Genomic DNA, 12951 nt, shown 5'->3' on the forward strand with positions numbered 1-12951 from the left:
TCGAATCAACGTCGTTTGCATGTTTCACTGAGTTTTAGTCAAGCATTAGATGACTGCTTACCAATTTTAACGAATTGATTGGGGTGTTTGATTCCTCTATATCAAATTTCTAAATTACATTCGAACTATTACTCGTTGTTGTAGTTCAGCATATTTTGTTTTCAGTTTAAGCTCCTGTTTGCAGGCCACCGTTACCATTTGAACTTTTTGAACTGATGAAAGATGTACCTAATTGTTCGTTTGCATCAAACCCATGCCGTATACAATACACCAATCAAGAAATTGTCATCATGCGTCATGATTTGGTCGAAAAAATGTGCAGAAATAGTATTCATATGCCGTCGACCACTGCGGACATTCCAGAACACGTGAAGTTTTTCCCTTATTTCAATGTCTTCACTCTAGAGCAAATAAAAAATAATGTTTCATTGTCTTAAGGGTTTCACGATCCTTCTTGATATTTTGGTTCCTTTCCGGATTCTTATTTCCTTTTGTATTAGAACAAATGTAGATATAGTCATATCAGTTTGGTGTATATCAACGTTATATTCTTAGCAAAATCACATATCTGTCAAGTTGATGTCTAGGAAAATAACTAATCTTTAACCATTCGTCGTTATAAGTCGAAAGATTTCCCACAATATTTTTAGACGTGATTTTTTTTTCAAAGAATCAACTAATGCGTCAGTTCTTGCTAAACTGTTTTTTGATATGGTTGGGACGGAAGCCGTGGATTCAGTTACATCACTTAGAAAATGACTATATTACAGTTCTGTCATACAGTCGCTTCGGTTGGTCACTTATCGCCACTACCGCTGCATATATCACCTGTTATTTGGCAAATGGATAGCTACCTTACATTGTACCCATTACCGGATCTTGTTGTCATCGCGGACAAATTCGAACATTTCCATTACCAATTAGAAGGCACTCTTTTCGTTAATCCAGGGTCATTTGCTCGTACTGACCTCAATTTTTATGTATATTATCCAGCGTTGCGTATTGTCGAGGTATGTTCTGCTGATCGGAAAGCTACTGGAGGTCCTGAATAAATTCATCTTTCTAGAATTTTGAATTTTGCTAGTTAGTCAACTGAATTTAAGACATGTGTGGGATGGGCGTTGTAACTGATTCCCCGTAGAGTGGTGGATACTTTCAATTCAGTTTACTGTTACCTGGGATACCTTACAAATTTCAGGAGTCGTAGTTTGAGGCTTGATACAGAACATTAAATAGAAGATTAATTTTCTCTTGATCGTTGGCTTGTTTGCTTGATTTAATTCTTTAATATTTTATCTTTAGCATTTCCTCAGGAAGTTTTGTAGCAACAAGTATTGCTCAAGTTGTAATGGAGAGTTGGTGACCTCTGTATGCTTTGTAATGGAATGGTTTTATATTTCTAAATAAATTCGTCCGAAAAAGCATGAAGTACATTAACTAATTACAATTAACTTATAGACAGAAGTAAATAACTTCGAAAACGAAGCAAATGATGGAAAAAAGCCAATTCGACCAAACTTAGATTATGTACTCTCAATTAATAACCAATGTAGACGTTACAGCGGCAGTCATATCGTAATGGAATTGAAAATATAGATAAGTTGAAAGATGTAGCTGGAAAAAAAATGCATGGCGATAGGCACAGATGTTGGTAGTGAGAGATTGTTGAATATAAATCATTGGAAAACATAAGTGAAATCCATCTATGGAGATACTGCCTTTCACTGCCAAGCCTATCAAATGAGTATGCTATTTCCATTTCATGCTGATCTCACTTTTAAAGGTCTATTTGGAAGTAAAGCATGTAGAGTTTGCATCCTCTCTCGTACACACACAGACACACACACATACACACATACACACATGCATACATACATCGATTGTTTGCCACATTTACCAGTCAAGCAGCAATGCTTCTCATATTTGAAGCTTCATATGATCGGGATTATATTCAACACATAAAGAAGTCCGTTCTCTTAGCTAATTTGATATTTCTCGTCCCAGACGGTAAAGTCATACACAACGGAAATGATGAAAGAAAAACAATTGTAGTAAGCTCCACCCTTTTAAAATGTGTCGATTTTTCAATGAGAAGAACCCTTTAAAGCCTTAAAGTCCCAAGCTTTGGGGTTGTTATGACACGCTGTCATAAAGTGTCTCATGCACAATCATTTATTTTTTACTTTAAAGCTCGCAACCTTTTCTATTTTTCCATTGTGGATAATCAGTATTTTTAATTTTTGCCCTCCTGATAATTCATAGTTCCGTTAGCCTGGTAAACTTATTGCCGGGATTCATTTACAATAATATTTCAGGCTAAATCATCATTACTGTCAAGAGATTTTAGTACTCTCGAAATTTGCGCATAAAAAATTTTGTTTTACCGGAGAGTTATATAAATTTAAATAACTAATGGTGGCATTTTAGCAATCGATTACTGTTGTTTGAACAGCAGAGAAGATTTTTTTTTCCATCCCTAACAAAGTTATCATTTAGTTGTAATAGTGTTAAAATTTATAAGGCAATTTCTACGAACTGAAGTCTTTTTATTTAAGCATAAGTTTTATTGCCCGTGACCTATTAGCAGAATCCTTAATTATATAAATACTTTCGAAAAGACTATTCTTTGCATTCTGCAGAATTGGTCAATTAAGACTAATTTAATTCGAAAATGTTCAAAAAACAAAAGAAACTGGTAGTTTTATGTACGGGCAAGGTGGTGAGTTTTAAACTTTCATTTGGGAAGCTTTTCTTTGAATTGCATGCTACGGGAAATGGTTGCTAAATGATGGCGCAACGCACGAGAAGAGAAGGATGAATGTAAAGTATTACTGATATCATTTCTGATCCCTTTTCATATCAATACATCTAATTTCATATATTTACAGAAAATATCCGTAAAATGCTCGGGTTGATAGTTCATAGTCGTTCGATCAGACGATCCTGATCTTTCTTCATCTTTCTTTTCTTGAATAATTAAGATATTCTTAGAAAACATGATATAGTAAATGTATTTCAGATGGAGGAAGATCGATTGGGAATGTCGATAACAGGTGATGTTGCTGAGGTCATGAAGGATACAAATGGTGTTATCGGTATATCAATCGGTGGAGGTGCACCATATTGTCCTTGTATCTACGTGGTGCAGGTTTTCGAGAATTCACCGATGGCTTTAAATGGACGAATTCAAGCTGGTGACGAAATTGTTAGGTAAAAGCTTCATTTTAAATCGTTTAATCAGCTAGTGCAAATAAAAGTAACAGTGCCAAACATTACCGGAAATATTTAAAATTTGAATCAATTCCAAAAAGTTCCTATCAGACCTTTCATTGTATCTATATTGAAATGGATAACATGTAAGCTTGATTAGATCAATTAGACATTATGATATATTATACTTATTGTGCCAAAATATAATCTAAATCGTCTTTTATTTGCTTCAGTGTTAACGGTATTCCGGTAAAAGGGGAAAATAAAACGGCAGTTGCAAAGATGATTCAAGAAACGGAGGGATCTGTTAAGCTTGGATTCAATGTCCTTCATGCTGAAATAATAGACGTATTATTAATATTATAATTACATAAATCACTCATTACTTTTGCTGAATATTTTCATTCAAACATTTAATTAGCCAAGAGAGTAAACGGAGAAAGCTTTTAGAGAAAGGTCGTAATTTGTTGTTGTATAATTTTAAAATTCATAAGGAATAACAGACTTTCTTCTTCCTGCATCTTTTTACAATTATTTTAACTTCTGTAAAGTTAAAAACAATTAGTTAGGGCAGTAATTAGAAATAATTAATTGGTTTATTTATTGATAGTTAAGCCGTAAATGATCTGTTTCCAGGGACATACATTAGGTATAGCATTGAAGAAGATGAAACATCGTGTGGTAGAATCAATAACTTCCGAAACCGCTGATGCATTGGGATTATCCCGAGCAATTTTATGCAATGACCCTCTGCTTCAGAAGTTGAATCGTTTGGAGCAATGCTCTCAATTGTACAAGAAACTCATCAAATATCTCAGTGCTTTACTCAATTCTCACTATCATATTGCCAGAACTCAAAAAGGTTTCTGTATTTTCTTAACTGAATTATAGGAACTATTCATAGCGATTGATTTGAAGAAAAAAAATCAGATTTTCAAGCTAACTGGGCTACTTTTAATCCCTGACATATTGCTGTCATGTTGCTGGAAAGTGAATCATTGGATCGTTTCTTTCGAAGAACTGATAGATTTGGAGATTTTTATTTTTGTCACCAAAATTGTGACAGTTATGTTCCCATTACTTCTTAATGGTTCCTGATTGTTTAACTTAAACAAGGGATACCTGTCTTGGAAAGAGTAATATTAGTCTAAACAGAAAAGACTCACATTAGCAAATGTATGGGAAATACTTCGCTACGGACAGCCGCTTGTTGCGGTGTGGAAGAGCTTGCGTGCCCTAATGAGATGGGTTCTGCTGGCAGTGGTTTATGCCTTCGGTAGGGTCTCCCATGCTCAACTGAAGGGTCAGACAAAATGTATCCGCGGACAGAATGGGCTCGCTAACTTCCTGGCAACCATCCTAGGAGAAGGATAATTCTAACTCCAAGCTCGGCTCGTTTAACCCTATAAGGTCATTCATTTAAAAGAAAGAGTACTATAAACGAAACTTATATCCTGAGGACTTCACTGTCACCATCCTAGCTCGCTAGACGCTAACAGATGAATCTTAGGAGTAAAAGGTGGGGCCAGTTTGTGCACGGTGTGAGTCACCTAAAAAATCGTTTGTGCATGGATACATCTGCATTTTGTAGTGTTTGCAGCAAGCATGGATAGAGCCTTTTCCAAATCTTCATCTACAAAGCCTAGCCATGTCGACTAAGATGACAGATCAGAGTAAGTTTTGGAAAAAGTTGCATTTTATAATTTGTTGCAGAATTCGGTGATTTATTCTGCGAAATAGCAGCACGTGAAAGCTCTACAACAATCAATAAAGCACTATCAACATTTGGCAATACACATCGAGTCCTTGAAAAGCATACTATAAAGTCAATCATTCGTTTTATTACTAGCTTTTGAAATTTATATTCAAAAGATTAGAATCTGTCAATCTGTCATTTTGCGATCGATTAAATGAAATTGTTGTTTGATTTTAACGATAACAAAGCACTTCATTTGCATATAAATTAGCATTCCATTGAGCGACTACTTATCTCAATGGTTACTGTACAAAAATTACAAACTTTATTATAAATATATTTATCATGAAGTTATTATGAACAAAAACAAAAAGGACGAAGAAGAATGAAAAGCTTTTTGATGCATTAAAATGTAGCAGTGGACAATGAATTGAAATATCCTAAATAGCACATTAATCATCTTCAAGTGACATGATTGACATCATTGTTAATGGGACTTATGGTTCTACAAAATTTACATATATGATTTTTGATCATTCACTTATTACCTATCAATTCTCACTTCTACTCATTATGTTTTTTTTTCGAGTAAATTTCATGCAACAATTTGCATATGTTTCTCTTATCTAACACTTCTTTTAATCTCATTGAAATCATAATATTTCTCACATGAGTAGTACAATTTTTAATTGTAAATTCCATGTAATTCAGTTTTCAGGTTGGTAAAAAGTTTGCATCCAATAGTGCGTGACCTGAACACATTCGTCAAAAAGGCAATTCCAGATACCAAACTAACTCTCAAGAAATATCTGGATGCCAAATTTGAATATTTATCATTTTGCTTAAAGTTGAAAGAAATGGACGATGAAGAAGCAGAGGCAGCTAGTTACGATGAACCGCTGTATCGTGTTGAAACGGGTAATTATGAATACAGGTTGGTATTACGAGAGATAACTCTCATCCATTTCCTTTCACTTTTCCGTTTCGCCCAAATTTACATCGGTTTATATACTTTTTCACATGGGACTTATGGATATTTATCAATGGGATTGTCAGTTTTGGTAAGAATTTATATAATCGAGAAATCAAAAAAAGATTAGATGATATGATTAGAAAATTTCAATCCCTCTAAAAACATCACCGACGATTTTAGGCTGCACATAGAAACTGTCACAACTTGTGAAGCCTTTAGAAATTGAATTTTTTTTCAGGCTAATGCTGCGTTGCCGACAAAACAGCTATGAAAAATTCATGAAGTTACGAAAGGACGTTATGGAGAAGTTGGAATTATTGGATCAGAAACATGGTTTGCACATTTTAAAACCTCAGATTATCTCATACAGGACTAACTTTCAAACATACAAAATAGACAGTGGACAGTGCTTTATAATTTGACTATTCAAGGTTATAAACAAAAGTGAAAAATTTTTTAAAAATATTTTTTGCGGGATTACTAATGACCAGTTGTGACGATTTCGATAATTAATTCAAAGTAATTAGACATATCATGCTGTATGCATTTGCAGTGCAAGACATCGGCCTTCAGTTGTCAAGTTTTGTGAAAGCCACAATGGAAACACATGCAGAATGTCGAGACGCTATTTCTGAAGCAAATGGATTATTTCCGATTGATATTGACCTTGAACAAGTATGCTATATAATCTTAATGACTATGATATCATTATTACTACGGTAACTTGAAATGCCATATCGCATTCATCGGCAAATCCGCGTTATTTTAACTCCAATCCCTGAAATCGTGTGAAGTAAGTTACACGATTTAAAGGTGATTTCACGCACTCCGAATGTCCAGATATAATTTACAAGCTTTTAACATAATTATCATGACATCATATAAATATAAATTTATAACAGATCGTTCATCGATACAATACCAGCGGTCAACTAGATGAAGAAGAAGAGGAAGAGAATGGTAGGACGGATACAATGGAGGAGTCAAAACTTGAGGACCTGCTGGATTTATCGTGACATGCAATTACCTGACTCCTAAACTTCAGATTCTGATAGAATTCAAGATGCAGAATAATTGTTTGTTGTACATGCTCAATTAGTTTAAATGCTGGAAGAGTTGAACTTTTTATCTATGCTGGTTTGCAACAAAAAAGTAAAAAAAAAGTAATTAGAAGAGGAACGCCTACTAAGATTCATTTTGATCCAACTGAGAATCTCAGCAATGGGAAACGGCTTTATCTTCATGTAACGAGTTTGACCAACGATTCTCTTTTGCTGTTCTGAATGTTATTATTCCATCACGTTTATAATTGTCGCCTGCCACGAATGCAAGGATATGCTATTCATGTGAGGAAGTTTCGCATGCAAAATTATTTTACATACCGTAGGAGTGAAATACATTTCAAAATGCGCACATATCTTTCATCCCGCGAAAACCGTTTGTCTTTCTTCAATGAATATTTTCACTACTACACTGAAATTTAAGGATTTAAGTTTTAGTGTAGTGGTGAAAGAATGAATGTTCGAAACGGAAAGGTGCAAAGTGATGCGTGGCGGTCGAGAGCGAAGCACAATTGATCCTGGAGATTTAGCGCTTTGAAGGCTTCTTCTAAATTAGTGATCAGAGATCGGCAGGAAGTGAGCTAAGGTCCATGGTGGAGTTCACTCGGGCATCATCAGTGACGATGACGACAAGCTAATGGCGCAATTATCTGTCGTCACCTTCCCTCGACACCCTTCTGCGTCCCCTCCAACGAAGCCGACAAGAATGGCGCAAATGCTGCATGTGATATGACACAGGACAAGTCCAAGGGTTACAGGTGACTAGAGAGAGGGAGAGATACAGACTCGGCGGGTAGGGCAAATGCGCACTCACCAATAGATAGTTTCTTCTGTCGTGCACCACTGCTATTGACATATGCGCTCCAACCACTATCCACCACGACGCTTTTGCCTTGCTGTTCTCTGCTACGGGCGCAAATGTTCTCCATCCCTTCCTTTCTTTCTCTGACCCTTCCTCTTTTCATGTCAGGACATATCTGTGGTAGGATGGAGAAGGGGGCACCTGCCGATGACACAACTGCGCCCCTCACCCTTAAACAACTCTTCCTCCCTTCGACAGCTTCCTCCCGTATCCGTTCTACTTCAAACATTGCAAGCAAGCAGTACGCCAACTTCTCCACTATTGTTTACCCGTTATTTGTAGGATGTCGTGATACTAAGGCTCATCCTGCTTGCATGGTTACTTGCACTCATCCAGCATGCAGTACACAACTGGAAAATTAAACAAGTGAAGTCCACTAGTTGCAGAACCGTCCACCACTGCTTCCTTCTTCTCCCTTTCCTTTATTTATAACTTGATAAGTTCTGAAAGACTATAATCTTAAGTTATAATTGTGTATGTTGTATGAGAATGAATAACGATAATGCAGCACCAACAGCACCAGTAGCAGTAGTAGTAATACTGTACTACCTTCTGTTTAACGTCGTGACGTAATCTGATTTGGCGGTTTGGCGACACAAAGGTATCCGATAGGTGAGATGTTTCTCCACAGCTCATACAACTGTGACATTTTTGCCATTCGTTAGCTGTGTCATGGAAATTGTTTTTGACCCAACCTGATTTAAAAGAGTCCGAATATGAGTCACAGAATACAGCTACCCATGATGGTTGGTTGCCAGACGTCACAAAAATATTCCGAGCCTGTTCAAACAGTCCGTTCATTTCCGGTATGTCTGATCCGTTTACTCACAGTTACACTCACGTCTCACCTCATCACTGCATACATTTGTGACATGAAAAGTGCCTTCATTCATTGCATTACAGGGAATGATGTATGTCTCTTTTTGTCTTACATTTGAATTACACCGGGAAAAGATCCCGGCATATTTGATGTCACCTCTTCATATTGTTCTCTCTCAGTTCTTCTGTATTATATTTTTGAATTAGAAACTATCTTTATGTTTATAATAGTGTGATGAATAAACAAACGATCATATGCCCTGTTGAGGCTACGATTGACCATCAGATCATTTCATTGATGACTGTTGACCATCCCCATGGTTCAGACCAATTCGTTCAACCTCAACGATTTTTTTTTTTGAATGAGAGACACACCCGCAATGTGTTCTGTCACAGTAGATAGAATAGAACAGAAAAACAGCGTAATTATTCTGTCTAAATGTAGGAGAAAGCGACAGGAGAGGTCAAGGGTTAATAGCATTGTGAATGTATCGAGAAATACTGTGCAAAAGTTTATAAGAATTAACGGAGAACGTCTTGTTTACAAGAAAACATGCTTGACGGTTAACTTTTTTTCCGATACATTGCACATAGTGTAAAAGCATTTCGGCATCTCAGTTATGTCAATTTTAACTGATAAGCAATAATGGGTTTGAACGTGGATGATTCGAGTGCTTAAATTCGCGCTTTTCTTATCATCAAGCTATTTATGAGATAAACTGATAAATAACTTAGACGGATAACTCTGCAAAACTTCAAGATCCATCCAAATTTGGAAATACTTGAAGCTGCACATAAAGTCACAAGGAAGTCATGCCAACGGACCTATCGGATCGCAATTATCCTGTAGAGAGGTACAATTTGATCTTTTTTTAACCTTATCCAAGTCATATATCGAAAACCGATAACATTCGCGGAACTGTTTGAGCTTTTTTGTTTTGGGTACTTAAGCGACAAATCACAACGGTCAATAACGGTTCTTCCTTTTGGCAATGTCATTTTCACAGGAGAGCTACTATAAGCCAGACACATGTTTGTTAAGCCTTGTTAACCTTGACTACTTTTTGAATTGCTTGCCTCACTGATCAAGTTGGGCGTATTGCTGTTTGGTTCAAACCACTACTTGAATTTCATCAGTGGCTAATTTCATAAGGACGTTTCTTTCTTGCTTAAAATATTTTGCAAATTGAGAAGTTTTCATTGATTGTTACTGTCTTACAAACAATTTCAGCGATGGTGAAGACATAAAGGGATCAGTTAGTGCAGGGACATCGTCATTTTCGTTGGATATAACTGCCAGAGGCCGACCATTGATCATTTTCAAAGGATATGAGCATCGTCAAGTTCGAGTTGACCAAGCGCGTAATTTGAAAGCTTATCGGTAATCGTTCAATCATTCAGATAATGCACTTGGCTCATTAGCATTACATAACTGTAATATCTAATTTCTTAAACCGTGACGGAAAGTAATTTCTTCTCTTTCGTTTGTTTAGATGTATCAAGAAAAAATGTAAAGGACGTTTACATACTGATTATAATGATACGAACGTAAGGATTGTTAGCGAACACGTTCATGAACCAAATTTCGATGCCGAATTTGTTAGTTTTTTTTTATTTTCCAATGAAACTGAGTATTTCTTTAATCCTTATCTATGAGACTATTTCATAATTGTTTACAAGTATTCTCGCTCAAGTTTCATGTATTATAAATAATTTTTGATATTTATTTAGAAGCGACGAAGACGTACGCTGCTTCGAGAATTGGCTCAAAAGGGTAATGTCTCACCATCTCAGATAATCCAGAAAGCTCGGGATCTCGAAATGCAATACCATGATGTTTGTGAGTCTACAAAAACGAGTTATGCTGCTGAAAGACGGTATGGTAGTTAAATTTTTCCTGCTTTTTTGTTCAACTTTTCATAGCATGTCGAACATGATTTCTAACTGAATAACAAAATAAAATTATATGAATGCAATAAGATGACAGATATTTTGAGGGTGCAGTGCGAGGCTAAGAAGGATTTTAATGCTGTACCAAAATTATTCACCCTTGGTTGCTCCTAGGTAGAACAAAGATTTTCGGTAACCAGTGGGTTGAAAATAGGAATTCACTGATTTTATATAAACGAATCGTAATGATGCAAATTAATCGACCGTTTTGTTTTAGATATATTCAACGTTACTGGAATCGGCAAAAGCAGCAGGAACTGTGCAATGGAAACGGATTATTGCCAGTAAAACAGCAGGTTTGGAATTTTTTCTGCTTTTCATATCCGATGAAAAAAGGTGTGCCAACAGAGAGTAAAATTAGAAGAGTGTAAAGACGATCGGGTATAAAGCATAATTTTATTAGAAAGCCTATAGGTATCGTTAACTTTTAACTTTCAAAGTCCATTTTTCGACGCAAGCAAATTTATTTCTATTTCGATTCTAATGAAATAATGGATGTTCAAGAAATATCTGTTGATATTCATCTGATTCCTTCTTGGTATATTCAGAGTAACTAAGTTTTGTCATTCCGCATATTTCATATATTCTACTTCATTATGGAATCAGGCGAGTAGAATTTTATAAGTTCGACTTTATCGCTTGCATTGTGTTAGTACATTGCTTCACTCATCTTTATATTTTACTCTTCACTCATGCTTGCTGTATTATTAATTTAAACAGTTTCAGATAATGGATTGTAATAATGACTTAAAAATAGAACAAGAGGAAGATGACAGAGGTGTAGAGGAAGAATCTTCTGATGTGCGGTCATTGTTTCCGGGTGATTCGGTTCAGATGGCCGAACATTACAATCAATTCTTACAAATGACCACTAATGGTATATCTAATGGCAATAGTGCTTCAGCGATGAACGTTTATCTGAACTTGTTACTACAACAGATGCTTTCAAATGTAGTCGGAAATAGCTCCAACAACAGCTTTCAAGAGGCAGATGATTATTGTTCATCAAATTCCTCACATCAAGATCAGTTTTCATCGTTAAGCATAAAACAGACGTTAATTGATGAGGAAATTCAAATGAGTAACGATGATTCCGGAATTCCTGCACCTTTTCATGATGCCACGGTAAGTGACACATTAGCTTTAGAGCTTGGAACCATCCTGGCAAAGAAATTCTGGCCCCAGCATTATTTGCGCGAAGATAAACTTAAACTTATGGTTGATGTTATTGGTAAGCTGCTTGATTGCTGTTAATTCCATTTTACATTACGAAGTAACGCTATGTCTCAGTATCATTGTTCTGCAGTGTACGAATATTTCGAATTTTCTGTAACTTCCAGTAAAAAGCAGAAATGAAAAGTGCTCATAATTGCGGTCTCAGGTAGTAGTTGAAAAACTACTTGCAAGCTAAAAAGATGCATACAATACAGAAGTATTCAGAAATATTATTTTTCAGTCTTATAACAGATATTAAATCGTTCAAGAATGAATTTATCACTTTTTTATTAGTGTCTCAGTCTTCTCTTTACTTGTGACACGAATGAACAAAATATTTTCGCAATCTACCTCACTGCTTTTAACGATGTAATTTAGACTATGATATCTGAATGGGATCCATATATACGATGTTTGGAATTTTTTAATCTGGAATATTTATAGAGAAAATAGATAACTATGGAACTGTGAGACTTGTTCCTGGGATCTCAAATGAAATAGTTTCAATGAATATATATGGTTATGAAATTCGGTTATACTTATCAGCTCTTAGATAATCTTAAGCAACTTGTTTCCTGATGGATATGAAGGTCCAGAAGTTAAATGCGTAAGAAATGTTACACTTGAAATTCATTCCAGAATTTAAGTTGATAAAAATTCTTACGTTAAATTTTATATAGAAATATGTATTTGATCTTTTTTTTTAAATTTCTGGAAATTCGAAGTTATGTCCGCTTTGGTTTTCGTGTATATTAAATTGTTGGATGTAGGAAATCTTTTTTGATCAATATATTTTAATTTACAAGATTTCTCGTATTAAATCTCTTGTGCCAAATTATTTTTTTCGAACATATTGTTGAGTCTTTGTCAAACTTACAAAATCCTTGTGTCTTTTTCATAATATTGTTCAAGATTGCACTCAGACAAAAGCTGAACAAATAAATGTGAATAGTATTGACATATTTAGAATACGCAATTGTCACATATATATATATTCGAAATCCTGTTTGCAGAACAGAATTGTTTGTGTTATGCCTCAATTTTTTGAGCAGAAATTCGTTGTCTTTAGCTGCATAAAAGTTTTGGATTGAACTTTTAATGGTTGTGTCTCTGATAGTTCAAATTTAGTTTTGTATTCACTTTTCCTTTGCAAAAAAATAAAAGT

General features: G+C 35.3%; 4 protein-coding genes across 4 annotated transcripts in view; 3 read left to right on the plus strand and 1 right to left on the minus strand.

Annotated features, from left to right (window-relative positions):
- Positions 1–1052, plus strand: part of LOAG_18179 (DNA polymerase epsilon subunit 2) — a gene marked incomplete at both ends in the record, with an annotated part of 3482 nt that extends 2430 nt beyond the window's left edge. The window contains one exon of the mRNA XM_020450845.1: positions 771–1052. Coding sequence (XP_020305426.1) covers positions 771–1052 — 282 coding nt within the window. The remainder of the gene's footprint in view (positions 1–770) is intronic.
- Positions 1053–3013: 1961 nt separating this feature from the next.
- LOAG_01230 (hypothetical protein) lies at positions 3014–7344 on the plus strand. The gene is made up of 8 exons (XM_003136769.2): positions 3014–3210; positions 3444–3558; positions 3847–4072; positions 4924–5035; positions 5625–5840; positions 6118–6212; positions 6433–6554; positions 6782–7344. Exons 1-8 carry the CDS (start codon positions 3020–3022, stop codon positions 6893–6895), a joined length of 1191 nt encoding a protein of 396 aa, XP_003136817.1. The 5' UTR covers positions 3014–3019; the 3' UTR covers positions 6896–7344.
- Positions 7345–7358: 14 nt separating this feature from the next.
- LOAG_01231 (hypothetical protein) lies at positions 7359–8031 on the minus strand (the record flags this gene model as incomplete). Its single annotated transcript, XM_003136770.2, has 2 exons — positions 7359–7658; positions 7755–8031. 2 exons carry the CDS (start codon positions 8029–8031, stop codon positions 7597–7599), a joined length of 339 nt encoding a protein of 112 aa, XP_003136818.1. The 3' UTR covers positions 7359–7596.
- Positions 8032–9352: 1321 nt separating this feature from the next.
- Positions 9353–11953, plus strand: LOAG_01232 (hypothetical protein). Its single transcript, XM_003136771.2, has 6 exons — positions 9353–9475; positions 9853–10002; positions 10115–10220; positions 10353–10498; positions 10789–10867; positions 11298–11953. The coding sequence occupies exons 1-6, from the start codon at positions 9435–9437 to the stop codon at positions 11823–11825; spliced, it is 1050 nt and encodes a 349-aa protein (XP_003136819.1). The 5' UTR covers positions 9353–9434; the 3' UTR covers positions 11826–11953.
- The last annotated feature ends 998 nt before the right edge of the window (positions 11954–12951 follow it).

This window comes from Loa loa (genome assembly GCF_000183805.2).
Source record: "Loa loa unplaced genomic scaffold supercont3.218, whole genome shotgun sequence".
Lineage (NCBI taxonomy): Eukaryota > Metazoa > Nematoda > Chromadorea > Rhabditida > Onchocercidae > Loa > Loa loa.

Excerpts from the sequence above, each read along its gene's own strand:
- LOAG_01232 (XM_003136771.2), top strand. The coding sequence starts at position 9,435 with ATGCCAACGGACCTATCGGATCGCAATTATCCTGTAGAGAG. Across the intron at positions 10,221-10,352 it reads CAAATTTCGATGCCGAATTT|AAGCGACGAAGACGTACGCT; the intron begins GTTAGTTTTTTT and ends ATATTTATTTAG. Across the intron at positions 10,868-11,297 it reads TATTGCCAGTAAAACAGCAG|ATAATGGATTGTAATAATGA; the intron begins GTTTGGAATTTT and ends AAACAGTTTCAG.
- LOAG_01230 (XM_003136769.2), top strand. The coding sequence starts at position 3,020 with ATGGAGGAAGATCGATTGGGAATGTCGATAACAGGTGATGTTGCTGAG. Across the intron at positions 4,073-4,923 it reads TATTGCCAGAACTCAAAAAG|AATTCGGTGATTTATTCTGC; the intron begins GTTTCTGTATTT and ends AATTTGTTGCAG. Across the intron at positions 6,555-6,781 it reads TTGATATTGACCTTGAACAA|ATCGTTCATCGATACAATAC; the intron begins GTATGCTATATA and ends AATTTATAACAG.